The sequence below is a fragment of the Eleginops maclovinus genome, chromosome 11 (assembly GCF_036324505.1).
Source record: "Eleginops maclovinus isolate JMC-PN-2008 ecotype Puerto Natales chromosome 11, JC_Emac_rtc_rv5, whole genome shotgun sequence".
NCBI classification, from domain to species: Eukaryota; Metazoa; Chordata; class Actinopteri; order Perciformes; family Eleginopidae; genus Eleginops; species Eleginops maclovinus.
Window position 1 is genome coordinate 15,046,947 of NC_086359.1, and position 27,730 is coordinate 15,074,676.

General features: G+C 37.2%; 2 protein-coding genes across 2 annotated transcripts in view; one reads left to right on the plus strand and one right to left on the minus strand.

The window, feature by feature from the left end:
- Positions 1-1,773: 1,773 nt before the first annotated feature.
- nop16 (NOP16 nucleolar protein homolog (yeast)) lies at positions 1,774-7,777 on the minus strand. The gene is made up of 5 exons (XM_063895156.1): positions 7,566-7,777; positions 6,853-6,961; positions 5,180-5,246; positions 3,947-4,053; positions 1,774-2,241 (listed from the first exon to the last, which is right to left on the minus strand). The coding sequence occupies exons 1-5, from the start codon at positions 7,670-7,672 to the stop codon at positions 2,101-2,103; spliced, it is 531 nt and encodes a 176-aa protein (XP_063751226.1). The 5' UTR covers positions 7,673-7,777; the 3' UTR covers positions 1,774-2,100.
- A 2,098-nt stretch (positions 7,778-9,875) lies between these two features.
- Positions 9,876-27,730, plus strand: part of grk6 (G protein-coupled receptor kinase 6) — a 37,323-nt gene continuing 19,468 nt past the window's right edge. Inside the window, exons 1-3 of the mRNA XM_063894890.1 lie at positions 9,876-10,109; positions 15,022-15,117; positions 24,461-24,573. Coding sequence (XP_063750960.1) covers positions 10,058-10,109; positions 15,022-15,117; positions 24,461-24,573 — 261 coding nt within the window. The 5' untranslated portion in view covers positions 9,876-10,057. The remainder of the gene's footprint in view (positions 10,110-15,021; positions 15,118-24,460; positions 24,574-27,730) is intronic.

The following is a 27,730-nucleotide window of genomic DNA, read 5'->3' on the forward strand; positions in this document are numbered from 1 at the left end:
AGTTTCCTCCCCTGACTCCTCAACGTTCAGATGGTGTTTTGCTGATGGCCGAACAAGTTGTTCAGCGCAGCAACACTGTGAATGATTGACGAGGGCCGACAAAGTCAACGCAGCACAAACTATTGTCGTGCTGTTAACTTGTGCAGCAGATAATCAGAAACAACAACGCTAGACCGTGAAGATTTAGAGCTCAAGGTCCACACGCAGGAAAACACAGGATGTATCTTTGTTTACCATGTGACTTTGTGAAGCTGTTTAAGAAAATAAAATATTGGATGGTCAATTGGATTGAAGGTTTTGAAAAGTGTTTTCATATCAGTTATATCTTTCATTGTTACTATGTAGCTGTGGGAACAACCTCAACAAGGTCTACAGTTTACAGAGCACACAGAACAGAATGTACTTTTTAAAGAACAACATATAAACTGATAGAGAATTACAGAGAAAGCTATTCAGGGTACTTAACTATCTGCTTCCACCGTGTTTATTATTGACATCAAAACGTGAAATAAAAATTAGCCACGGTTGTTTACTTCACACTCATTAGCCATAAATGCAACAACATTTTCCAGATGATGAAGCATCTGTGTTGCTCTAAATGTCAAATTCATTTCGAGGAATAGATTCTGCTTGTTATTGCAACATGAGGGGGAATTCCTGGTAAAAATAACCCTGTTGTACCCACATTTAGCAGATTTGTGGGTAGAGGGTATTCCTAAACAGGGGCTAGTTTTTCCATCAACATGAAGCTTTGTCAGTGTGACATTGCCTAAACATGAAACATGTTGTTTGTTGGAAAACAAGGATTTGAAGGAGACATTCCTGAACTCTCTTACGGCAAAAAGGCTTGAAGATGTTGCTTTCTATCTGGGATTTTCAGGTTTATAAAAACTGGACAAAATGTTGACTGGTTAAATTGTTTACAGAACCTGCAGCTCTTTTTTTTTTAAAGTACATTATCACAAGAGGCAGGTTGATCTGTATCTCAGGGAAAGAAGCAGTTAGTAAGTGTATTACTTTGCATGCACCACAATGCTATTGCACAAGTGTTGGAGTGAGATATCTCCACACAGTGATGGATGCTAGTTTACTTCCACAAAAATGCTCAAAGCTGCAATAACACTTGAATATTTAAAAACACATTTAGAATGAATGCAGGTTTCTTTGGATTTTGGTTAAAGTAGCAGCACTATGAGCTGGATTACTTAATAGGTCTAGGGCTAAGAATACTTGAAAATACAACAATTTTTCATTTCTTTTAGACTAAAAAAGATTTTCAACCTCAATTTTTTTCCACAAAGGCTTACATTGATGTGTTAAAAAAAGATGCAATACATAATATTATGTATTTATAATGTATGATTTCTCCTGCAGGCTCTATTTTTATTTAAAGCATGAAGAGCAAACAAACTAAAAATAAGTGTATGCGCAGTAATTCCCAGTAATAGAATGGTACAATTAAAGTAAACAAGCATATCACCTCATTGACCTGGACTAATTCACTCTAACCAAAACTGATACAAATGCATTGAGACTGAGTCAAATGGTTATGAATGACTTTTTTTGTTTTAAAAAAAGATGGAGAAACATGTTTTTAAAGCTAAATATCCAGTGCAGTTAAAAACATGTTGCTGCAGAGAGCTTCAGACATCTGACACTCTCACAGAAGATCTAAAAAACCTCCTGTGTGAGGATCACCAAAACATCAGATAACTCTCCAGTGTGCATGAGAGGATACTGTTCATCCCACGGAAAGAAAAACACGTTACGAGATGAGATTTAGGGGTTTTAAATGACAATAAAAATACATCTCAGTCAATCACTTTATACAGTTAAAACACAGAGGTGAGATCAGGACTATATCCATGGAAACAGAATGGAAATTTTGAACAAGGAGGAAAGTAACAGAGAGATTCTTAACAAGACATAGAAGTAATACTTGTCTCCACTTCCTGTCACTGATGTTTTTCTGATTATTGGTGGTGTTATGAATTAATCTTCTGGTCTGCTTCTTTCCTGTTTGCACTCGACAGTCTCTCCAGAATGAGATCCTATAAAAAGGAGAATGATTTAAAGTCCAGAGAAAGGGTTTTATTTCCTCTACTGGTCCATGGGCTGTGGAGCGAGTGAGCTCATGAAGGCTTTGTAATGCTCGGAGTGGCAGCGCTGGTACTCGTTTAGTTTCCTCTTGATCTGTTTGGGTGTGTCCTGGTAGTAGTTCTTCTCGTCCTTGGCCATCTCCTGCAGAGATAACACAGAACAGGATGGTCACTTTGATTAAATATAAAACAAGATAAACTAAGATAGATCTTTATTGATCCCCTTTGGGAAATTCAGGGGTTATAGCAGCAACAGAGAAAGAATGAAATACACAATACAGATTGAAAATGGAGATACACATCTAAGCTACTGTTTGAATGAAGATATCACAATAACAAGGTAAAACACTGATCGGTTGAATCCACATACACGTAAATATATGTATGTGGAGAAGCATGTTTCTGTGTTTTGGACTGTTAGTGCAAACTGAGTTACGTTTTTGGTGCAAATTCAAGGTACATTTTCTCAAATTATTTTTAAGAAAGGGGAAGATTGAAAATGTACAATGCCCTGATGAAAAAATATTGACACATCTTTACTATTTTGGGATATTTAGAGTGGGGTAAAATTCTCAATGTTGGTTCTGAGGTCGGTGCAACAACAAAATGTAATGTTTTTGCTAAATCAAAAGGTGTTCAGTTTGTCAGGCTCAGATTTACATTTCCAGACTTTTAATGCCTACTGATCAAAGATTATGTTATTTTAAAAAGTGAAAAGTTAATTGTCCCTCATTTCCACAGTCAATTACAGGTAACGCTTTTTCTTTCCATGAAGTCAACACTTATTTTCCCAGATCTCTTCTCAGGTATGAACTACAGTAAAACCTTGAATCTGCTCAGTTTCGAATGATTTTGACTTGAGCGTGATGTGTTGATCACGATTCACATGAAAATACATTTTTAGAGGGCGGTTATATCATAAATGTGACAGTCATATGCAGGTGAATGACTCATCTTTCAGAGTTTAGTGTCAAGGATGAAATATTTTCTATGAAAGGATATTTTACTGCAGAAAACACACACACACACACACACACACACACACACACACACACACACACACACCCCCCTGTTATTGACTGATTGTGCCTTGGCATTTCTCCCAGCGATGACTAAGTCCCTTTAAAGCAACCGTTGAAAATCCATTTGAATGAGGCACTTTTTGATAAACACTCAAGTAATTAAAAGTTGTGCCCTTCCCTACTTTGAGCTTAACACAAAGAACAAAATATACCTCTGCTGGTTCTAAGCACGTCTTAGAACCTTGGCAACTGGCCCTCATATGTTAGCTGTCAAAGCGTCCTTGAACACAACATCAGGAAAAACTGTATTCCAGTTCCCAGCCATGCAGCCAAAGTCAAGACATGGAGAATGCAATATTGATGCCTTGTGTACAAAGTGCTTATAGCAAGTTAAATTATATGGAACTTATCTCGATGACAATGCTTTCCTACTCAAGTAACACACTTTGTAGATATCAAGGGTTTGAGTTTCAGCTTTCTAGCAAGCTAGGGTGATGTGTTAAAATCTCGGAATCTGGCTGCTGCCGCTTTGCCTGACTTGCTCCGCATTAAATGTAATTCCTACCGATAAAGGTGTAGTGTAGATAGAGTAGGTTGTCACACATACATACATGCATTTCATTAGTTGCATACTTTTAATGTTTCTCTTTCAACCCAGTTTTTTATCTCATTGTTAATCCAAACACTATGCTTTGGATTTAGGAGAAAGTTCGTCATGTTTTTGGATTGTCTGAGGTAAGTGCAATAACATGAATCTAATTTGAAAATGGACGTAGTTTCCATTTAATCTCCCCGGTAAATGTGGGTTTCTGTGGCTGTTCTTACCTTGAAGTTGTCCTTGTGTTCTCGGATCATGTACTGAACGTACTCGATCAGGTCGGAGGATAACGTCTTGGAGTCTTTCTGTAGACGGCTGGCTTCTTCCTCCAGCTCTGCAGAAATCAGGACGTTTTTGTTATTTCTTTATTCGGCTTGTAGATGTATACAGTCACAAAACAATGGTTATCTATCAACTGGCTGGAATATTCATTAGCCATTTGGCTGGTGGACAAAAACATACAAATACATTTTGCATCTCAGTCATAAAAATAAAAAATGAATTATTCAACAAAGTATAAAAAGCAGCATCATATTTCTGGAGGAATAAAAGTGATTCAGCACTGAAACCCAGAGCAGCTGCTACTGAAGGCTGACCTTTCTGAGCCTCTATGCAACGGTGCATAATAAAAACAAAACTCTGTAAGTGACGGCTCTGCTTTCATTCACACTGGTCCAATTAGGCTGAAACAGCATCACGTGTGTTCACAATTAAATGGAAAGACCCTTGCAGGTGGTGTGAAACAGCATTCATATAAAAGACAACTAGAAAGAAAAGAATTTCAGTGAATAACTGAAGGTCTCGACTTTAAGACAGCAATTCCTTACAGATTCACTGTTCACCGCAGTGAGAGATCACTTAGAGCTTTTTAGAAACATTACAACTGCATCAGCTGTGTTGCACTGGTTGGCACTGGGGCTGCAACTGATTATTGTTGAAGAGGCCCTGTGATGCTTTTGAGGTTTTCCCCGCTTTCCTGTAGTGTGTTATATAGGTTTTAGTGCATGTAAATGGACTGTAAAGGCTTAAATGTATGTCATTTTGGCTCCAACACATTGTACGTGATCGGCTAAGGGGAGGGACATCTCTAAACAGTTGGCAAATCACAACAGCGCCAGCCAACTAACCAATAAAGACCTGTTTGAACATTAAAACATGTCACAGTAGAGGTACCTGAAAATGAGCATAATAGGGGCCCCTTTAATATTTTTATTATTGATCAATTGAGATTTCTATAAAATGATGTGTTTAAATGTCTTGCTTTCTCCAAAACCAAAATATATTCAGTTTAATATTAAATCATTCTTCACATTTATCAGACTGACAATGCAGAATTAGAGGACGTATCTCTAATGCAAAACAAAGGCCTATTAGCAAAACATGGAGATTTGAAAATAGATCAAATGTAAAAAAATACCTCTTTAATTTTATTGATGAGGTCTTAAAAAGAAAGTACTTACGGTCGACAACGTAGGGCTTGGTCACGATTTCGCCAGGAGCATTTTTTTCTCTGTTTTCACGGATGAGCTACACAAGTAAACAGAAACACATCATGAAGGAAACAATGGACGCCATCAGCCACTGGGTTAACTTAGGATAAGGAACATGCGTCTTTTTCAGAGATCAGCCTTCCTCTTATGACATGTGTTTTTATTTCCATCCGTGATGCCATTTCAAGGAACAATACCATACCGGGAGACAGGAGGAGAGACCGTTAGTGAAGATTTGAGAACAAAAACATTGATAACTCCTACTTTCCCATATGACACATTTTCACTGAATGGCTCGGCTTGACTCACTCTGAAGAGTAGGCCATATTCTCTAGTTTGTGTTCCACTTCAGAGTAGGTGTGATCGCTGCATGAAACTGCAGTGAATCCTTTAACTAGTAACTAAACAAGGAACATAGACACTTGAAATGCAACCTGCGATGTATTTCACACAATCTAAACAGGTTTTATTCATGTTTGTTTCACAAAATCAATGGAATGATTAATGGTGAGTGTTTTTTAAAAGGAGATCTTTTTCTGGTTAAATCATCATACCCAACACTCTGTTGCGCCCTTCTGGCAGTAATGAAAACTATAGTACATGAACATACTTATATAATTACAGCCTTGTTTTATCAATTCTCCAAATTTAAATCCAGCAGCTACTGAGGGACTCTTGAGCAACACAATCATTCAGCCCCTGATTAACGGGAAAAAGAGAAGGATCGGCTTTTATCTGCCCACATTTGGCAACTAAAAATAGTCCTTCGATGATTTAAAAAGGCACCCTTTGCAGATGCAGAAATGCAGCTCTAAGCCATCTGCAGGTCATCCGCTGCATTTAAAAATGAAATAACTAATAGTCCTTTTTGGCATGATTGCATACGGATACACCAGTTCATAGTTGCTTGTAAAACTGATGTCGTTTTCAGATACGAGACATTAAACTATGACAAAGAAAAACAATTATAGTAGGAAACCTAATTTAAATCCTATTGTTTGTTTGCATGTTTTGATCCTTCATACAGACCGCCAGATATACCTTCAAAATGACTGTGGTGTAAAGGGGGTTAAACATTGTTTCTTATACTGTTTTTAGGGGTCGGATTAACCAGGCAGATTAAAAGGAATAGTAACAAAGAAGGTGCCATGTTTGTTGTGTATAGAACAAAACCTAGCTAAATATAGTGCTGGAAAATAGCAGAGTGGCACAGTCATTTTTCTGATCACTAGACTATGTAGAACTGAGTTATTCTTAATATAATATTGTAATACAATTGTAAAATATTGTAATCACAGCAAACAAAAAGGATGGATAAAATGGGAAACAATTAGCAGAAGCTTTGAAAGTGGTAACACGGAGAGAAGTCCCATTGATGTAAACAGGTTTTATATTAATTAAAACTGTTTAAGTGTTTTATTTATATTCATTAAGTTGTTTATTGTGTTGCACAGGTGATCATTTATTATTTGTTACAAAGGTGAATGTGTCAATCAATAGGGAATCGATTTCAGGTAAAGTTGCACAGCCCTAGTCTGAATCTACCGGATTCTTTCTTGAAGATTAGAAAAACAATAAGTGCTCTGAATCGGAACCTGGGTAAATCAAACTACAGGGACCATACAACCAAATGAGTTACTTACACTCTTCTTCTGTATTGGTAGCGAGCGGTTTGGATCAAAAGCCAGACCCATGTCCTGCAAGTTCCTGGACGTTGACTTATGGTCGTCCCATGCATTTCGAATCTGTGAACTGATTGAAAGGACGATTTAGAAAAACGATGACAAGCATCAGTGTTTATAAAGGTGCAAGCCAGAACAAATCTGAAGATCAATCGAGATGGAAATGTACATGTGTGTGGTTCTGTTAAATACATCTGTAGTTCTAAATCTAATCCACTAGTAAATGTAATTTCCAGTGATTCATCTATAAATCAGGGGATTTATAAAAAAGGATCAAATCTGTTTGAAACCTATTTCCTATATTTCAAATTTATTTTATTTTCCACTCAACTATATTCCAAAAGGGAAATATCTGTAAGTATATCATTATCATATTTTTAGATGCATGTATTTCACTTAAATGCTTGTATGATATGATGCAGTACTTTACTACTATCACCCAAGCAGTAAAACATGTATCTAAAAACAGAGTAATATAGTATTCTCTAATAATATAACACTTCAAGGATCTATCAGTGACCTGATTTCAACAGCATAATACATATTTATTTTAGCACTTTGTCCACCACTGTATAAAAGCTGAAATACGAACAAGCAGAGTGTAAATCTCTCAGATAAAAATCACACATGGGCTACTGTGAGCTAGTATTAGCTAACATGCTAACGTATCTTACTTTTCTATCCTCGGTTTGCATTTCTTCATATGTTGTTTCTTCATTTTCTTCCGGTCTAGGTTGTAATTGAACTTCTTTCTTTTCCCCGACTTCTTGGCTTTCGGCATGTTTGCAGTTTTTTCTCTGATTTACAGAAGAGCAGAGTTGTGTTGGTGCTGAGCTGAAGAAGCAACGTGTAGAAACCGGAACTGCGTCGTTGTTTTGTTCCGATCACGTGGCCAAAAACTACGTACCATTTTCACCTTCGACCTTTTTTATTTTATTTGAATCTTTTTACTTTATAACATTGATAATAGATATTACATTTGATAAATTAAAATGATAAAGTTTCGAGTTGTTTTATTAACTTAATTTATTAAAGTTTCTCTCAGGCACTGTCAAAAGTCAAGTCAAAATTGTCAAAAAATAATATTTATTATAACATGGCCTTCTCATCATGTAAACAAGATGCTGCTATATCTGAGAGGTAATTGTCTTTCTCTTTGTTTTGCAACTCGTAAGTATTGACTTTGTATACCTTACTTAATTCACAAATTAAAACAAATATATACAGACAAACAAATAAAGTAAATACAAACATATAACATAACACATATTTAGAAAAACATACCTTTTTTAAAAACAAAAACAAACAAGACGCAACAGAAAACTTTAAAAAGTATGATAAATCTTATCACTTTATTTACTTTAGTTGACGCCTGAGGAGGGGCAGCAAAACCTGCAGTTTAAGCTTTTATCCTCTAGATGTCAGTCTGGGTCAGAAAAAATCTCACAAAAAAACAGATTCATATTCACCTCAGTTAGATGTTTTTGAACTGACAGTAGCAGAGTCAACTGAACACCAGGGCCCAAATCTTTCAAACTACTATATATGAAAGATTTAAGTACAAATGATTTGTGTTTACCACACGAATTCTTCACATTTCTTTTATGGTTCTCTTAAGCTTATTATAGTTCTTCTTTGTCCTTGCTTTGTCTGCAACATGAATGTTGGAATTGTGGTAATCATCCACACTTTTCATATTCAAAATCGTATTATATATTTCCTTTAAGGTACAAACAAACTGTTCACCCTCATGATTTCTTGTTGTCTCTATTTCAGGCAATTTTCTATAAGTTCATCCCTATTTCTTATTGTTATACTTCAGATTGTTAGTAAGTGTGTCTGTAACGTAAATTGTTACAGAACCTTAGAGAAATACATACAATACCACATCCTAAACAGTGGCTTTGCACACAAACACATCACTGAGATTGGCGATATTATAATTAAACATTTGAAAATTTAATTTGAAATGAAAAAGTAGTTCGTAGTTCTCTACATACTGGCTTGAGTTAAAGGCCTTGCAGTCTTTGAACTGTAATGCTGTAAATAGGAATTTTAGTCCTGAAAGTATACTATGAAAGCCAGTGAAGCCATCACTGTGAGGCTGATCAATAACTTCATAACTCAATCAACCCTTTGGCCAGAGCTTCTATCGTTATCTTGCTCCACAAAACAGTGAGACTCTTTTTTAATGTATAATGCACCATGACTCTGCCATTGATCTGTGCAGGGAAATCCACTTTCTGCAGATGGAGATGAGCCACAAAGAGCAGCAGTTCTGGAGTCAGTAATATATTATATTGATTTTTTTAAATTGTAACTGTGCATCAATTCTTGACAACCAGAGGCATCACAGCCTGTTAGGAGGAATTGGATTTCATTCATAGTCTTCATTATAATATTGTCACTGTAAAATATATTTACGCAATAATTAACACTTATACCCTTTATAAGCTATGTTGTAATATTTAAGGCTAGACTAGAATAAAGTATTAATACCACACAGTAAAACTACTAACTTTGTAAAAGTAAAAGTACTGAGGTACGATACGGCAATTGTACTTAAAGTATTAGGAGTAAAAGTACTCATTGAGAAAACTGTAAAATATTTTTGAACAAAATCCAATAGGATTTTTTGTCAACCCATGCATGGTTCAAGTTATGTTGGATGGTTTATTTGCTACCAAATAATCATATTTTAAAAATTGTTTAAAAGTATTGGGTTTCAAATCTGAATTTATAAACTTATAACAAAATCCAGTAACTTCAAAAGACAGTGGTTGAGTAAATGTACTTTACTTTCCAACACTGCCTCTTTTTAAGTTTGTTTTCTATTAAAGAAACCCCCCCCCCCCCCCTTTTTTTAAAGCGAGACAAATTAAAAACGACGCAGAAATAATCAGCAGAGTGAGACGTCTGTGTTTCTTCCTCCTGTTTGACAGCAGCTCCGGGGCGGAGACAGGGAGGAGGAGGAGGAGAAAGAGGCGGAGGAAGAGGAAGAGGAGGAGCAGCGCGAACTGCTACCGGACAGGACTGTGCGGAAAGCAGAAACTGGAGGCTTGAAATCTTTCTCCTTGGCTGGGCGGAGGAAGGAGGTGGTAGACGGTGTTTTAAGGGAGGATAAAACTGAGATTGGAGACCTGGAGCTCCATCTGACAGCATCAACATGGAGCTGGAGAACATCGTGGCCAACACGGTGCTGCTGAAGGCACGGGAAGGTAAGGATGGAGATGTTTGACAGCCCCTCTCTCCCCGCTACATCCACAGTAAAAGTCTTGGTAGATGGGGATGTCAAGCTTGCAAGATATACTGTAATATGCATTAACTGATACACGGGTTGTCAGTGTATGCAGAATTAAAGAGTGGGTGGTAGGGACCTGTGCAACATTTTCGGTTTCCTGGTGCAATGAACACAGTTGTTACGAATGGGTGCTTTCAATTTCCTTGTTTTTGTAGAATAGGTTTTGTCGTGATTCCGATTATATGTACAAGGAACATGGAGCATATGAGGTCCAGAAGGGGTTGCAAGTGTGAAAAGCGACACATCGGGTTTCCTTTGCTGATGTTGCAGCATCGTCCTGTCCTTTGCGAAACAGGATGTTGAGGCAGAGCAGATGCAAGGGTTTGTACTCATGTGTGCACATTCTGCTGTTCTATTCATTAGAGCCACGTCTTGGCTATGCATTCTAGATTTTTGAAACCTGTGTTTTGCAGAGTTCTTGCCACCTTCTACTTCTTCTCCGCTACAATTCAGAGGTTAATCGTGTACTTTTACTCCACTACATTTATTTTGTACCTGTTGTTACTTGGCAGATATAGATCAGTGATTACCAATATGATCAACACTGTAATAAAGCTTAATTATGCCTGGATTAAATTCACATGCTACACAGCAGTAAATAAAGTAATACAAAATAGTACCACCTTTACCAGCTTTGACAACACTGTAATGCTTAAATAATTATGATCTAATCATTAATGTGAAATTAGTCAATCTGGAAAATTAGTATACTTTCACTTGTGGTACACTATTTTTACATGCCAACACGTTTGTACTTTTACTTGAACAACTTTGTGAATGCAGGGCTTTTCCTTTAAACATAGTATTCCTAAACCTTCTTTTTTTTTTTTTTTTAAATACAATATCTTCTTCCACCTCTGGTGTTCTGTGTTTAAACCCTCATGTTAATTAGGCTGTTCTTGGCTATGCATTCCAGATTTCGGAATCTGTGTGTTGTAGGTTTCCTAAATTACGAACCTCTAGGTGGTCAGGTATGTCTAAAATGCAAATGTTCCTGAACAGATTGTTTTTGTATTTGAAACTGGAGACAAAGGTTGCAGTGACTTTATGCCAAATAATCCTAATGCCATCTGCAGAGGGTCATGACAAGATGAGTTTTGTGATCACTAACACCGGTTTATCTGCTCAATTCAGCTCTTCCTTAGTGCTTCAGTAAGAGGCAAGGTGTCAAGCCTCTGTTACAGCAGCATTCTGCCAATGAGCAAGGCAACAGGAGCAGACAGGCCTCGACCTCTGGCTTCCCTGGAGCCTTGACAGTATGTTATTTAATATTTGCAGAACAAAGAGCTTAATATAATCATGATTTATTGCCTTAACAGACTGTGTTTGATGCAGGTATAATACGACACAAATGTAGTATTTCAAGAAAGTATAAGTATTACGCAGCGTATTCAACGGCTTCAAAAACACCCACCTCAGAGCACGAGGTGTTTTTATTTACTTAGAAAACTTTTTTTAAGACTGTACACTTTGTATTCAAGCTTATAAAAGGGTCATTCAACACTTGCTACAACTTTCAAATTGATCATATAACACTGACAACTGTATGTAATTAAGTAAGTAATCACTATGCGATTTTGAATTTGTAAAGAAATCCTGCAAAAAAACTGTTGTCATCATCATAGAAATAAACTTAAAACTGCTACAAACTTGAGGTTTGAAAAACGGGGGCATTTAGGAGCATTACAATTAAAGGCCGTACTGTATGTTGCATTAGTGAAATTGTAGGATCCACTGTTGTAGTTGCAGAATGGTGTTGCAAAGATTAAGATCATCTACATTAGCATAGCAGCGTGTAGTATTGTTACATGAGCAATACTACAATGGTAACTTATTTACAAATAAAGGTCCTGCAATCAGAATCTTACTCATGTAAAGAAGAAAGGCATTCACATGACACTTACCTGTAATTCACTTCAGTTCAACTTGATCAAAGTACAATACTAAATTGCTAAAGTCCTCCTTTTAACTACAATTTGCTTCCACTTCACATTATCGCTGAGTATTTTCCAAAGAAAGTTCATTTCTGTAAGCATTTGAAATGGAATTGCAGTTGCCTGAAAGTCTCTTTAAAGCCATCGGCCATTTGCATATCTATACTGATTAAAAACTGACTTCATCATTAGACCAAGTTCTTTCTCTTGGTGGAATTGTTCATGTTTTTAATGTGAATAGTCATTTTTAAAAAGTAGCCCTTACTTCTTGGATCAACTAAGTTTGCAGGAATTTGTGGAAGAAGGAAAAAAGGGAAGTCCGCAAAACAAAGAAATGGGCCTATAGAATTGGAACAAAGGTGTTTAGGATGGTGTCAAAGTTTTAGGGTGGAGTTTTCCTTTAAAGCAACCAACATTAGGCAACTTCCTATGTGCATGGATCTAAGTGGCAGGAAGAGAGGAAACAAAAGTTGGAAATTCAATGAGCAAAAACCAGTGTTGCACCAGGGTTACACCAGTGTTACACACACAAGTACAGCAAAGGGATCAAACTTATAACCTATCCTTTCTCTGGATAGAGTGCTCACATTTAGCTGTATTTTGTCCATATTTCAGTCTGTGTGCAGGGACATGTTCATAGCCGTCAAAGTTTCTTATTTTGTCCTGTTCTTTACAGTTTCTTTTGTTGTATTTGCCCATTTAACTCTAACGAAACAGTTTATCCTGGTTTTCCAGCTACAGAAATTCCGATTGCTTATCAAATATGACCTTATGAACTTCACAACAACAATTGTATACCTGCAGACACTGCTCAGGGCAGAAAAAACCCATCCTCAGTCTATTCTTAAATAAAAATGCAATTTAATCTATATTCTGATTTACATTTAATATTCTCCAAGAGATACTGCCATTTAAAGATCAATCATTAGCAAAAGTAAAAGTGAAGTTGTTGACCACCATCATCGCTATTGAGCCCTTTGTTACAATAGAGTTGCTGTTTTGTTTTGTATGCCATGATGATCGATATGCGGTGCTGGTAGTTTTTCCAATGCCACATTTGAAATATATTAAGAAATAGCTTTGCAAATGTTTGTAAGGAGGAAATGCATTAAACTTCTGTAAGAATTTGTCGATTAATTAGTTGGTAGATCAAACCTTTTGATAATCTGATTAGTCAATTTTCAATCGAAAATCCCAAACAGGTAATGGTTCTTGCTTCTCTAATGTGAAATGTTAAAATTATTACCAGTCTTACATTACAGAAGACTGAACCTCTTTTGTCAGTTGATTACAAAATAAAAAAATCCCTTCAGGCTCTGGCAAATTATAGTGTCACTTTTTTATGATGTTTTACAGACAAAACAACATTCAACACATTTGTCAGGCCTTAAGGACACACACCATGTGCTTCAGTAACACTGAATGAAAACCAAACTTGTTTCTTTCCAAAGAAAAAACTCCAGAGGGAATTTTTCAGCATTGATGCTCTAGCTGGAAAAAATTGATGAAACAGTTGAACTGTTGTTCAGGACACACATTTGTAGAAAAGAGGTCATTTAAAAAAGGAACAGATGTGTTTATCTTTATTTTGGTGTGACATGGTCTTTATTTGGTGGTAGGAATGTTATCTCATGTCAGGCTGAACTTTAGTGTCTTGGATACCGTTTCATTTTGATTCAATGTCCTTCCTCTAGTTCAAAACTAAATAATTGTAGGGTCAAACATCTTTCACCCTATGCAGATGTGGGATATCTTCCTCTATGATTACAAACAAATTGGCCTGTTTTCACTCTAATTGCCTATGTTAATCATTATGTGGAGAATCAGTGTTTCAATGTCTTCCTGTCTCACTGCCATGCTGTTTGTCTTGATTTACAATTCCACTAATGCACACAACGGACATTGGGGATCTCTGTTATCAATCAGCTTATTGGTTATTCTGAGGCTGATATTATCTTCTGTTTCCTGGACACAGACAAAACATCTTGTTTGCATCGTATCTATGACAATTCATTTTTTAGTAGCAGCTGTGGGGCAGTATTTGAATAGCAAATCCTGGAGCGTGGTATTGACTTTTCTTGTTGTCAGAACACACAGTGGGTTGGTGTATTCACACCAACCCACTGTTATCACTTCATACATTGACTATTTAGTTTGATCCTGGAGCATTGCTTAGGGCAATCAATCCCCCATACATTTCACAGCATCGCCATCTTTAACCTTCAAAAACTGATATTGCCTCTTTAAAGAGTGACGTCTGACTGTCCAGCTGCCGAAATCCAGATGAAAGGAGCTGATAAAAAATCTACATGCATCTGATTTGTCTTTAATTTTCACTACACTCCCAGCCACCAATTTTATGAGCAGCAAGTATTTAAAAATAACTTTTTGCCCCAAATTTTGCCTTCCAAGCAACATAAAGTCAAGCTCCAGACTCCTGAATAAACAATCTCATCTTACACTCAGTGTTTTTTATGTTGGGATGCAGAAATAATAACTCTAATTAACATATGTCGGAAGTCTTTTTGAAGAACATAAGGAAACGTAATGGCTGATATCAGTGAGATCATCGATGTCAGAACAGGTCCAGTGTCTTGTTAAGTCTGGTAGCATGTTACGTCTTGGTAAAGGTCCCTCAAAGTCATTTTCAGTGAATACAATTAGTGAGGGGCCCTATTATGCTTTTTTGGGGATGTCCCTTTCCTGTAGTATGTTATTTTATGTTTTTGTGCATGTAAATGGTCTGCACTAAACGCTAAAATCCCAAAGTTCCCTCCAGAGTGAGTTTCTCTCCCACACACTTCCCCCCCACCTGACTGAATTGCCTCCAGACTCCTTGCCTTGATATCTGTTTAATTTGACTTGAGTGGTAAACCAAACCTGTTTGTTCGACAGGAGGTGGCGGGAACAGAAAAGGAAAAAGCAAGAAATGGAAGCAGCTGCTGCAGTTTCCCCACATAAGTTTGTGTGAAGAGCTGCGACAAACCACAGGTAAGATACTGATGTCTTCCCCAGTCTTACAGGGGAGAGTTCTAATCTTGTTTCAAATGAAAGTCTTTGTTGTCTTCTATGTGTTAAATTAGTCCGAAGCCTTTGAAAAAGATTCAAACAAGTCCTATGGATGGATCATTCTTCCTAGCCGACAGTATAATGAAATTTAAATCCAATTCATATAACAAAATGATACATATATTGGAAGTGTTTATAAAAAAATGGTCACACAACCTTGTCATTACCTGAAAAGAGCAAAGCCTACACAAACACATGGAAAGCAACACTTAAGTACGTCATTCACACACATAGGACAAAATCACTCAAATTTAGAAGTAGAAAAAACCTGAGTTTAAAGAGATTTAAAAATGACAAAGAGGGAGAGATTTGAGCCAATTTATGGAAAGAACATTATCGAATTAAAGGCTGGTAACTGAGCTTTACTGTTCCCTAAGGAATTACATATCAAGTTATATTGTAAGACATATTATTCCTGACTGTTCTGTTGAGGGAATTTCCCAGCTAGTCCCGCAGACTGGGGCTATAAATATACAATTTACTCCAGGACACTCTATGTATAGCTTTACGTTATAACTCAACTTATGCAATGCTGTGCATTATTCCCCCAGTGTGTGTAGTGTCAAAACATACACAGCAGCCTTTGTAATTGAAAGAGCAAATCAGCAGCCAAGGGGCATTATTTCAAATGTAGACATGGTGGCCTTGATGTTTAAACACCTCAGAAAACTTAAACAGAATCAGCTTTATTGGCCAAGTTTGTGTACACATAAACAATTTTGACTTGGTATTGTGTTGCCAATATTGAAAATATTAATAAGTTAAAGAACAGTGAATTTAAAATATATATCATTTACAGGTGCACTTATTGTTACAGGTACATTTTTCCTTACATTATGTGACTGATAGATACTTTACTGGTAAGTTTTCCAGTATTTCTTTACCTATTACATTTCACTGAGTTTATATGAACAACGTTGTACAGTGGTGGCCTAATGATGCTGTACAAAAGCAGACATCTATTGCTTGATATCGATGTTATTGCAGCAACTATACAGTTAATCCCCGGGCGCTGCACAATAGCTGCCCACTGCTCCTAGTACTAGGATGGGTTAAATGCAGAGGACCAATTTCACTGTGTGTGATCTGCTGTGTGCATGTATGTGACTAATAAAGAGGGTTTCATCCTCCGATTCTAATTTAGAAAGCGGAAAAAATGGATAATACACACATACATAAATACATAATTCTACACATTCCTTTATTTGTGCCCGTAAAGAGCAATATCTGGCTAGTTCAGAGTCAGGCTAGCTCATTTATGCTAATCTCAGCTAACTAGCAACTTGAGTGTGGTATCAATCTTCCTGTTGTACTCCATAAAGCAGATACGCATAGCCTTCCTTACAGCAGCTAAGAAAACAATACCACCATCTGACTTGATTCAAAACATAAAACTTAATTGAATAACCACTTACTAGCAGAATAGCTAATGCTAGCTGGCTTGTTTCAGATATCCTGCCAGGTGGGGCTGGTCATTTTTTATTCATGCTCAACTTTGTTGCAAATACCCTTGCGCAAGTCCTTAAAAAATGTCATGCTTTTTGCTTAAAGAAATTATAAATCCCCTCCAAACTCAACTTCCTTGTAAAGGCAGAATTAAGCTGAACAACATTTTTAGCCCATCAGAATCTAATTAAATATATATTTCATAATAAACCCAACTCAAGAATACTCAAACCAACAGTTAAAGTTACTATATATGAATATATGTAATGTATCCATGAATTCATTTTATGATTTGTCTTTTATTTTTATTTCTACAACTGTTGTGCTACTTTTGGTTTGACTAATCGGAACAGAGTGTAGATTGTTTTGTAATTGTTAGGCTTCCTGTCCAATACGCAGGCAAAGAGCATTGTTGTAGCTTCTCTTTTTCTTTTCACATTTTCCTTTGATTTTCTATAAAACCTTAAGATGTTGTTGGGACACTCAGCTGATTTGTCATGAGAGTACACCGAGCTGATCAGCTACAACTACATTTTAGCAGTCATACTTACATTCTTGTATTAGTTCAGAGTCAAGTAAAATCTGTCCTTACTTGACTCTTTTCTATATCAAGCAGATCACTGATCCAGTTCAGAAAAGTTACAAGCGTGAAATCTCTTAATGCATGCAGGCAGAAAAAAGTCTTGCTCAAGTAGTGCCACAGAGGAAACTGTGGCATGTGCAGAAAGAGGAAGCAGACGGATGTTTTTGCTGTTTTAGCTTGCATTATTGTTACTTTCATTTTAGGGATGGGAGGAAATGCAGGTTGAGACGTAGGAAAGTTTGGCTGGTGTAGAAAAATGATCAAATTTAAAGGGAGTTTGAACTTCAGTTCTTGTTGTTTTTTAGTTAGCAGACCAAAAGTTATCTCCCAACTGCGAGTCAAAAATCCATTTATCATCTTGATTGTATGTCAGAGTTTGTTATGTTGCTAAATTAACTTGGGAACATCCTCAGCCTCGTGCACAACTGTGGTTTGTGTAGATTGGCTCCATTGATTATGGAGAGTCATGCTAAATATAATTAGAGTCAAAACAAGTTGTAGATATATCTGCAACTATTTTGGAAATCAGTTAAGCATTTGAACCATTTCTTCAAGCAAAAATGGCAAGCTTCAAGCATGTGATATGAGATCATTTTCTGGTTGTGTTTGTTTGTTTGAAACAATAATTTGAATTTGTGTTTCAGACTGTTGAACAGATAAGTGGCCACACATCAAAATGTTTGACTCGATTAAAGAGAGATACTATTATTATTTTTTTATGCGTGTCAGGTGACTTCTTTATCTACCCTAACTTCATTTATGAAAAGCAAAACTTTCTATTAATGCCTTTAATTTCATGAAAGACATGTTGTTATGAAAGAAAAAGAGCTTTTCCTATGGTTTTATTCAGCCGTTGGGTTTCTGTCATGAAGTTCTTTGCTATTTTTTAAATCAGGTGCACAAACAGATTTTTGGGACTTTTCGCTCCTTATGTTATAGCTTTGTGCAGATCATAAGATGGAGTTCTATAATGGATGTACATACGTGTGATAAACTAGAGCCGTAATAAGCTGCAGCATGGGAACCTTTGAATTATTTCAGCAAAGCCAGCCGCAGCATGCATGATGATGAAAAGAAATAAATAGAAAGCATGACATGTCATTAAGCTGCAACTTTATCCAAAGCAACTTATGGTTGCCCAAGGACACTTTGACATGTTGACTTTTCTACGGACTTTTCTATTTTGTATGACATTGGATCACAACTATAGGTACACTTCTAAAAAAGGAATCACAATCGAAATCCTAAAAATGGGGCACATGGACATTTGTATCATCTATTTCGGCCCTGTGTGTGGTTAACAATAGCAACATGTGATGTCAGTGTGATGTGAAATATGACCTCTATTAACATGTTTATAGTGCAGTTCCTATCCATGGGCTGAGTGTTTGTGTACGGAGTCTGTGTGACTGCATACATCCATACATGGCAGTCAGGCCTTCCAGAGTAAACACACACAGGCCACATTGTTAGGATCCATTAAACAAGAAGCATCAAGGCTGATGGCGACCTGTGATATAACTTATACAGCCTTGAAGCGCAGTGTGGCAACAGACAGTCTGCTCCAGGATCATGACTAGGAGCCACACGACTTAATGTATGTACCTTGAGTATGTGTTGGAGCTACAACACCAATAAGTCACATTAAACTGGAAAAGTACAATTAACATTTTAATTTTAAACCTGGTTCTACTTTGAGTACCTGCTGGCTAAAGCAGACGAGGAAAATAACTACCTTCATTTACCCAATTACTGCAGAGCATACACAAGAAATTAACATGAAACATACATTTTTAGCCTCTAATTTTGCGACATTGCTCTAAAATATAATTATCATAAACATGTTAGGGTTTTCAAAGTTGTCTTGTGCGCCGGATGTGGCTACTAACCTTTGAAAGATAAGGTTGAACTTTTACTTCCCGAATAAAAAGATTTGTATGATGCCATCAGGCTGACAGGAAGGCTGGTTGTCTCTAGAATCAGTTATTGTTTTGCAATACCCTCATTCCTCAACGAACTCCTTGTATGTAAAAGTTACAGTATTTCTGTTCTATTTTTCATGAAGGCACAGTAACTGCCATTCACTGTGCAACTTGACAAATGAATTAACCTTGTAACCTTGTTAGGACATGTAATGTTATTAGCATTTAAAAAAGTTACGTAGCCCACTTATGGAAAAAAGGGTAATTGCGGCCTCTGATGAGGTTAATAGCAATCAAAAGGAACTAAACTGGACTTGATAAAGCTTTTAAAAATAATTATAAACTAATGCAGGAAAACCAGAGACCCCCCCCCCCCCCCCTTGCAGACAGGTGTTCACCGCTTTATATCTAATTTCCTACATTCGTTCAAATAACATAGTCATGCAACAGCATATTAGAAAAAAACACCATGACCATTGTGTGTTAGGTCATTGTGTGCTTTTGACGCTTTGTCAGTTCCTTGTATTCTATTATTATATTCAGATGTGAATGCTAATGCTAAATATCCTGTATGCTGTATTATATTTGGCTGAAGCAGTTTGTGCTTACTTAATGGACAGCGGCATTAATTCTTTCTTCAGACAGGAGGACCTTATGTTAGAGCAGCTTATCTCCAGAAAGGTCCTATGGAAATAAAAGCTTTGATTTAAATAAGTTCAGTCGAAAACATGCCGTCCCTCAGACTGTGACACAGAGAGACAGGAAGTTCAGCTGCACAAAACCACAGCTGTGAAAAGCTAATGTCACAGTTAGAGGAGCAGACAAAATACTGTACAATGTTAAGAAAACGATAAAGTAAAAAGTAGAAAATTAAGTGTGAGAGTAAGAAATGGAAATAAGATGTACAAATATACTGTATGTATAAAGACAGTTGTGACAGTTTGTGTAAAACCAGAACAAAGAGATGAGTGGGAGGCAGTCTCAAGAAAGACATTCAGGAAACTGTTAACTTCCTTTTATGTGACTAAAAGGTTGTTATCCTCTTTTTTTCTGTGTCACTGTCTTGTCTCATATTGTCACATACAATTCAGGCAATATTCAACATTACTATCTTGCACTTATGAGTTATGTTTTTTATAATGCAAACACAGTGATCAAAGCTTTGTTTAACTTTTAAAGACTTTTTGTTCTGTTCACACAATGCTCTTGACTAAGCTATCCCATACAGATCAGATCATTCCACACACACACACACATGCGCACACATACACACACACACACACACACACACACACACACACACACACACACACACACACACACACACACACACACACACACACACACACACACACACACACACACCCTAACCCTCCTTTAAGCAAGAGTAGAAAAAGCACTGTCTGATAATACTCTGTTACAGTCAAACATCCTTAATTCAAATGTTACTGTTAAGTAATAGAGCAGTTGATTATCAGAAAAAAAAAAATCTAAATCAAAAGAAATGAATGGAAACTGGAATGTACAGATATCCAGGTCCACACTGGCCTAAAGTAAAGTTTTGAAATTTCCACCAAATTTGAACCTTCTTGAAAAAAACATGATCGCTTCATGAGAATGTTTATTTTTGAAGCAACTAATAACAGCCTAAGCCATTAATATTGGTTCAGTTTTGGGAATTTGGATGCAGTTGAAAAGACAGCTAGGAATCTATCAAACTTAATTTGGCTTGAAAACTCCAATGTCACAGATGTGATCACATTTTTTCAGCATGGCTAAATTGTAGTTTACAACCTTGTGTGGCTTTAGGCACTGCAGTGCTTTAAGCTAAGTAGCAGTATCCATTCATATATACTGGAATCCACCGTAGAAATCCATACAAAATGTCATGGTAATCAATTTAATAGTTGTTGAGATATTTTAGTCAAAACTAAAGTGATGGTCTGACCATTAATGCCCGAGCAAAAAACAACAACAAAGCAATCCTTTTCAGCATGGAGCGAATAGTGGGAATTCACCACACAATGTTGGCTTGTTTACTCCTATCTTACTTTATTCTATAAAGAGATAAGCAGCGAGGTGCAGAGTCCTTGATCCGGTATGAAACCCGTGGCATCATACATTTTGTGCAGGGACCTTGAGGCCTGCAGGGCCGTCTGGAGGCCTGACAGAGGCTTCTTTGTGTGCACTCTCTGTGTGTCGATGTACGGCATGTTCTGTACAGTCCCGGGCTCCTTTCATGTACATCACACCTCCAGTGATCTATTGAGAAAGTCCACTGATCCACGGCCACATAATGAAAAATTTCCAGAACTGGGGGATGTTCCATTTCACACATGAGTAGCCAAGCAGCTTTTTGAAGCTAATTTTTGCAGTTTTTCATACTGTAGGATATAATGGATTCGGATATAATGTATATAAACAGGCATTGTTTACTGTCCATTAAAACCATGGAACAACCTGATTGCCCTTTAGATATCCCACTCTACTTTCTGGTGACAACCAGATTTTTTTTTTTCCAGCAGTTATCTTTATTGGTCTTTTTGCCTTTGGCTCCCATTTACTTCACACTGTCCTGCTCTGTGCAATTTGCAGCATGACTGGAAAGTGTGTTAGGGCAGAGACGAGCGATAATCAGAGTAGAACAGAGGACAACAAAGAGGACGTACTGTAGCAGCGAAACAGAAGCGTGATAAGTAGAACTCATAAAGCGGAGCATCAGTTTCCATCAATCCCCTTGTCAGTGATTGGAAGTGAGTCAGCAAACTGGTAAGAACACAAAAAATGCCAAACAATTAAAGGGACACTCCACCCAAGTTGTGCAAGGAGGGTGTGACCATATGATGCTATTCATTCCGTTTGACCTGGCCTGAAAGTCAGGATATCTCCGCTTTCGTTATATTTTAACCATATTTAACAATATGTCTCTTAAAAGTCCCACAAATTCATGAAATCGCAAAGACTTCACATCAAATGTCTTCTTCAATCAGTTAACACATCCATTTAAAGTTGTCAATTCCGATTTATAATCAGTGATAGTGCCATTTATTAGATTTTTTAAAAAGCATTGCTCAATAAATCAAGTTCTTGCTATTGTAACTTTAAGATGTGACAAAGATGGCATTGGACATACCTTGTTGATGATTTCTAAACCAACCATTGACATATTTTGACATTTAGCGAGTTTGTTTTACACCCGATGTCAGTAGTAAGCCAGGTCACTGCATTAAGGTCTGCATGAAACAAAATGATGTTTATGTCATTCGTTTATTTAGTCGTACAATGTTCAAGTCATAAAATAATGTTTCCTTTTTCAATTTACACATTTGGTTAACTGGCATTCATGAGCTGTTACCAAATGTCCCGCACATTGAATTATCTGACAGCGGAAACAAATAAAATAAAAAAAACTAAATAGTAAGTTGGGTTGTATCATAGCTTGAGAAACCAGCTATAGTCTCTCACTTACCACAAATTTAAAATATATATAATTATGTCCAAAGTCGAAACAATTGAAAATCATCTTCAAATATCCATTTTACACTTTAGAGACAGAAGCTTGAACAAAAACAGCAAATTTTGACGTTTAGCTTTATAGAGAAATGCTTTTATTGTCCTGATGAGGTTTTTAATGCATTATGATTTACTTGTTTGTCAAAAGCACACAGAGTGACACGAGACACATTCAAACTGTAAGAGTTGCAATGCAAAATATGAAGGGCAAACAATCATAAAAAACACAAAAAAGAATGGCGCAGTGCAAATAATGGAGGCGGAAGACGTGAATGTAAACAATGCAGGTTTAAATATATTCAAAAAGTGGCGTTGCAAATTCAAATTTACATGTTGCAAATATTTACTGAGAGAGGAAATGAACTTGATACATGGGATTTGTTTTAGTGTGAGACACTGAATGTAAACTGAAAAATGTTTGTCTAGAAGTCAACTCCACAGAGTACACATAAATATCTTGAAGTTAAACATAACAAAGGGCAAGCAGCTTCTCCTCGCCACAAAGCCTTAACCAGATTTGTCTTTGATTAGCACGTTTAACTCAGGTGCTAGCAGTTGTGTTTAGAGATAGAGACAAAAATCAACTATACAGTAATTTGTTAGTTTATAATCCCATTGTTGTGGAATGTTTCTTCTCTTCTTCGAGTTTGGACTTGCCTTTAATCATTGTGCGAAATCCCTTAGAGACTCTGTTTTTGACGTTGGTTTGAGCAGATGAAAAGGTTTTGACTTGCTGATCATTTAGCCTTTTTTCTGTCCTCTCCTCTCTTAACGATCACACTGACCTCCCTTCTCTTTGTTGAATCACAAATCCCTGAACACATTTGTTTGTTCATGAAGCTTCCTGAGTCGTTTTGCATCCACATGAGTCACAGATGCAAATCAACATTTCCTTGGTGTTGTTTTTGTCCTGGGCTCAGATGGGCATATGAACTCAAACAGCCCCAGATACTGTATCTATCTGAAAACCCCCCAGGAAAGTAAAGTCGGCTACTAATAATCATTGAAATAACTATTATACCATCATTTATTAAGTGCCTGCTGCACAGTGAAATGTGCAAACAACATGTCATGTTACCAAACTAAACCAGTAATTGCCAGAACATTTTAAATCCAAATGTTAACCCATTGAAAAACGTATCCATACACCAGGTTGCCTTAAGCATTTCTTTAAGCACTATGTACCATGAAAACAGCTACAATTGGTTAATTATGTTTTGATAAATCTACTTTAAATAATACATCTATTTTATTTTCTCTACTGTGACACTTTCCATGCGTGTATTTCAAAAAGCTCTTGAATTATCTCATAGTCCTTTAGTTTATCGTTAGAATAACCAAAACTGATGTGCCTTTTTCTGTGTGTTTGTTTTGTGTTTTTTATGCGTGTTCATTATATAATCTTTTCAGCCGTTATTTTTTAAATTCTTTATTTAACTGAAATTATTCTATAAGCCATTTCCTTTACAATCACATCAACAGAACACATGTATGTATTGTGCCTGGGAAAATTTTAACTAAACGACAACTCAATAATTGCATTAATCATTAAATACAGTATGTTGTTTTTGCTGTGTGATTTAGGGCCACTGCTAATTTTCCTGGAAGGTAAATAGGCCTGATATAATATATGTAACATGTTTTCTTAGGACTATTATAAATGTTCCTTTTTTATTCCTCCACTATAATACCCTGCATCAAATGTTGGTGGTTGATGGAAAGTTGCAGGAATGCATGTTTTACTTTGACACATTTTGATTAGAACTTATTTTTATATTAAGATCTTATCTATGTCTCGCAGAAAAGGACTACTGCAGCCTCTGTGAGCGGCAGCCTATTGGACGCTTTTTGTTCCGGCAGTTCTGCGAGACCCGACCCGAACTGAGGCGCTGCGTCAAGTTCCTGGATGCTGTGGTAAGTGTGTGTGTGTGTGTGTGTGTGTGTGTGTGTGTGTGTGAGAGAGGGAATGTTTGTGTGGTTCCTGGAAGTGTGTATGTTTGTGTTGGAGAGTTTAGGAGTTTTGTCTCAGATGCCCTTTTCCATGACTACTAGTGTGGATAAACAAAAGGGCTGAAGTGTGTGTGTGTGTGTGTGTGTGTGTGTGTGTGTGTGTGTGTGTGTGTGTGTGTGTGTGTGTGTGTGTGTGTGTGTGTGTGTGTGTGTGTGTGTGTGTGTGTGTGTGTGTGTGTGTGTGTGTGTGTGTGTGAGAGAGAAAGGGGTCTCAAGGACGTTTTTCTTTCTTCCTTGAAACGCTTCTCGATTCCTGTTAATGAATGGAGGGGGGATGTGGGTGTTTACTCCTACTCTTCCCACCTAAAAATCTTCCTCAGTTTTTATGCTGTGGTGAGAATGGGGGGCAGGCAGGTGTCAAATACAAAAATATGAGGATGAGGGTAAGGGGTGGATAAATGATGGCACATGATTAGTTTCGTGAATTATAAAGTAAAAACATATGCAAAAAACGTCCTTAAGGTCACAACTTTAATAAAAAGACACGCAGACTTAGTAAAGTGTCACTCGCAAAAAAAGATCTCTTATCAGTGTTTTACAACATAACCGAAGCTGTAAATATTTGTTTTCTTTTCATTGTTCATTTTGTGAAACATGAATACTGTTTGTGCAGTACTGGCGTCGTTAAGATTGAAATACTATTCCGACATATTATTAACTAATATCCAAATAATATAATTATAACACACAAAGGCAGGAAACCTCCTTATGGTTAAAAGTTGTTTACCTAAATAAAAAGGTCAGCAGGAAATGAATATTAAAATATTCACAAGGATTCATATACAGGTATTTGTATTTGTATTAGCCAAAATGTTGAGATTAATCACTCATCTGTTAATCATAAATCTTCTTATGAAAGCACGTTCTGTCACATAATAAGGAAACTTTTTTTTAATAAAAAGGTTTTAAATGTAATTTAATTCATCTCGTAATGTCTTGGAGGGACACAGATAAAATACACAAACATAAAATGTGATATATCTGTATGGGTAGATACCTTTCCATTCAGGTGAGTATGGAAATATGAATATGTTTGTGAATTGTGTGAACTGACCCTTTAAAGCACTGTAAGCTGGTGAGCTGGTTCTCATGTAGGAAGTGCAATTATCCTTAAGCGCCTTCAACACACTTTGTTTAGAGTGAGGAGGAGGAAGTTTAATATCGGTTTAATGAAATACAGGAACTCTTGACTCCTGGAAAGAAAACTGCGTCACTGTGTCAACCTTTCTTACACACACACACACACGCTCGCAAACGCACACGCGCGCACACACACACACACACACACACACACACACACACACACACACACACACACACACACACACATTTGACCTCCTCTGTCACAGTGAACAGCTAGCTGCTCGCTCTGCTTACTTGAGGAATGTTACAGTCACACTCTTGTTTTATTCCCTACGGAGTGTGTGTGTGTGTGTGTGTGTGTGTGTGTGTGTGTGTGTGTGTGTGTGTGTGTGTGTGTGTGTGTGTGTGTGTGTGTGTGTGTGTGTGTGTGTGTGTGTGTGTGTGTGTGTGTGTGTGTCTGTGGGTGGTCTAAGTTATTCCTTTTTTATTGCAGAGATGATAAATAATGACATGGTTTCCTCTTTCACTCTTGTGGGCAGACTCAAGATAGTTGTACTTTTTCTGAATGTTTCTACTTTTGCTAATTTGTTACACTTCCAAACAGCCTTAATGAGTTACTTTGAGGAACCACATTTACAAGCTGCAATATTAATGTGATGAACTCAGTAATGCAACTGTCATTATAATCCAATCATATAATATTGTTCTAAAAATGTGACATTCTGCATAATGAGAACTTTTGTACTTTAAGTGTATTTTATTACAAATACTTTTACTTGGTGACACCCAAATGTATCTCAGCACTACTCCCTCCTCCCAGCTCCCCTTCAGTCCCTTGTCAACTGCCTGCATGAAATAAAAACCTGGATGTCATCAAATTTCCTCAAGCCCAACAGCAAGAAAACAGAGCTCATGGTTGTGGCACCCAAGGCAATGCTTTGGAAGGTTGGTGACTTCATCCTTGAGGTTGACGGCAGCTCCATCTCCCCATCTCCTTAAGTCTGCAACCTGGGTGTACTCTTCAACTCCACCCTTTCCTTCCATTTCCACATCAAGTCCCTCACCAAATCTGCTTTTTTCCATCTAAGGAACATTGGCAGACTCCGTTGCCACACAGAGTCTGTTGCAGAAACACTAGTTCAAGCATTTGTCACCTCCTGCTTGGACTACTGCAATGGTGTCCTGTTCAGGGTTCCCAGCAAAATCCTGGACAGGCTCCAGTATGTACAAAACTCTGCTGCCAGGGTAGTGACACACACAAACCTGTGGCAGCACATTACTCCCACCCTCATCCACCTCCACTGGCTCCGGTCAAGTCCCGCATTTCGTGCAAGATCATCCTCCTCCTCACCTACAAGTCCCTCCATGCCCATGTCCCCACACTACTTATCAGACCTCCTCCGCCCACAAGGCCCTCCCCGGAGACTGAAGTCTTCCGACTCTGGCCTGCTTGCCACCTCCCGCAACAACCTGCGAACCTTCGGGGACAGAGCTTTCAGTGTGGCAGCTCCCAACCTCTGGAACTCTCTCCCTGCAGTGATCCGCAACATCCCCACTCTTGAAGACTTTAAAGGGCCCTTAAGTCCCACCTATGCAAAAACCTTCGGCCTCTAGTTTATTTGTTGTCTTTGTTTGTTTCACTGTTTGTCTTACTGTTTTTTCAGTGTTTTGTACCTCATGTAAAGCAACTTTGGGTCCCCTTCAAGGCGCTATATAAATTAATATTAACTTGTAAAAAGTGGATTTTTAAACTGTAGTATTGTTCTTTTTACTTAGGTATTATATTCTCATACTCATCAATCCTGTGCATCGTTTCTAAGTGCTTCAGCAGAACTGCTGTTTCATGTTTTACTCATGAGATGCATTAAGGTGCAGACGCTGCTGTATTACATCAATTAGGACATAATGTTGCCATTTACAACACAAGATGCAATATACTTGTCATTTTGTCAATTATTTGTAAACAAGACAGCATCTA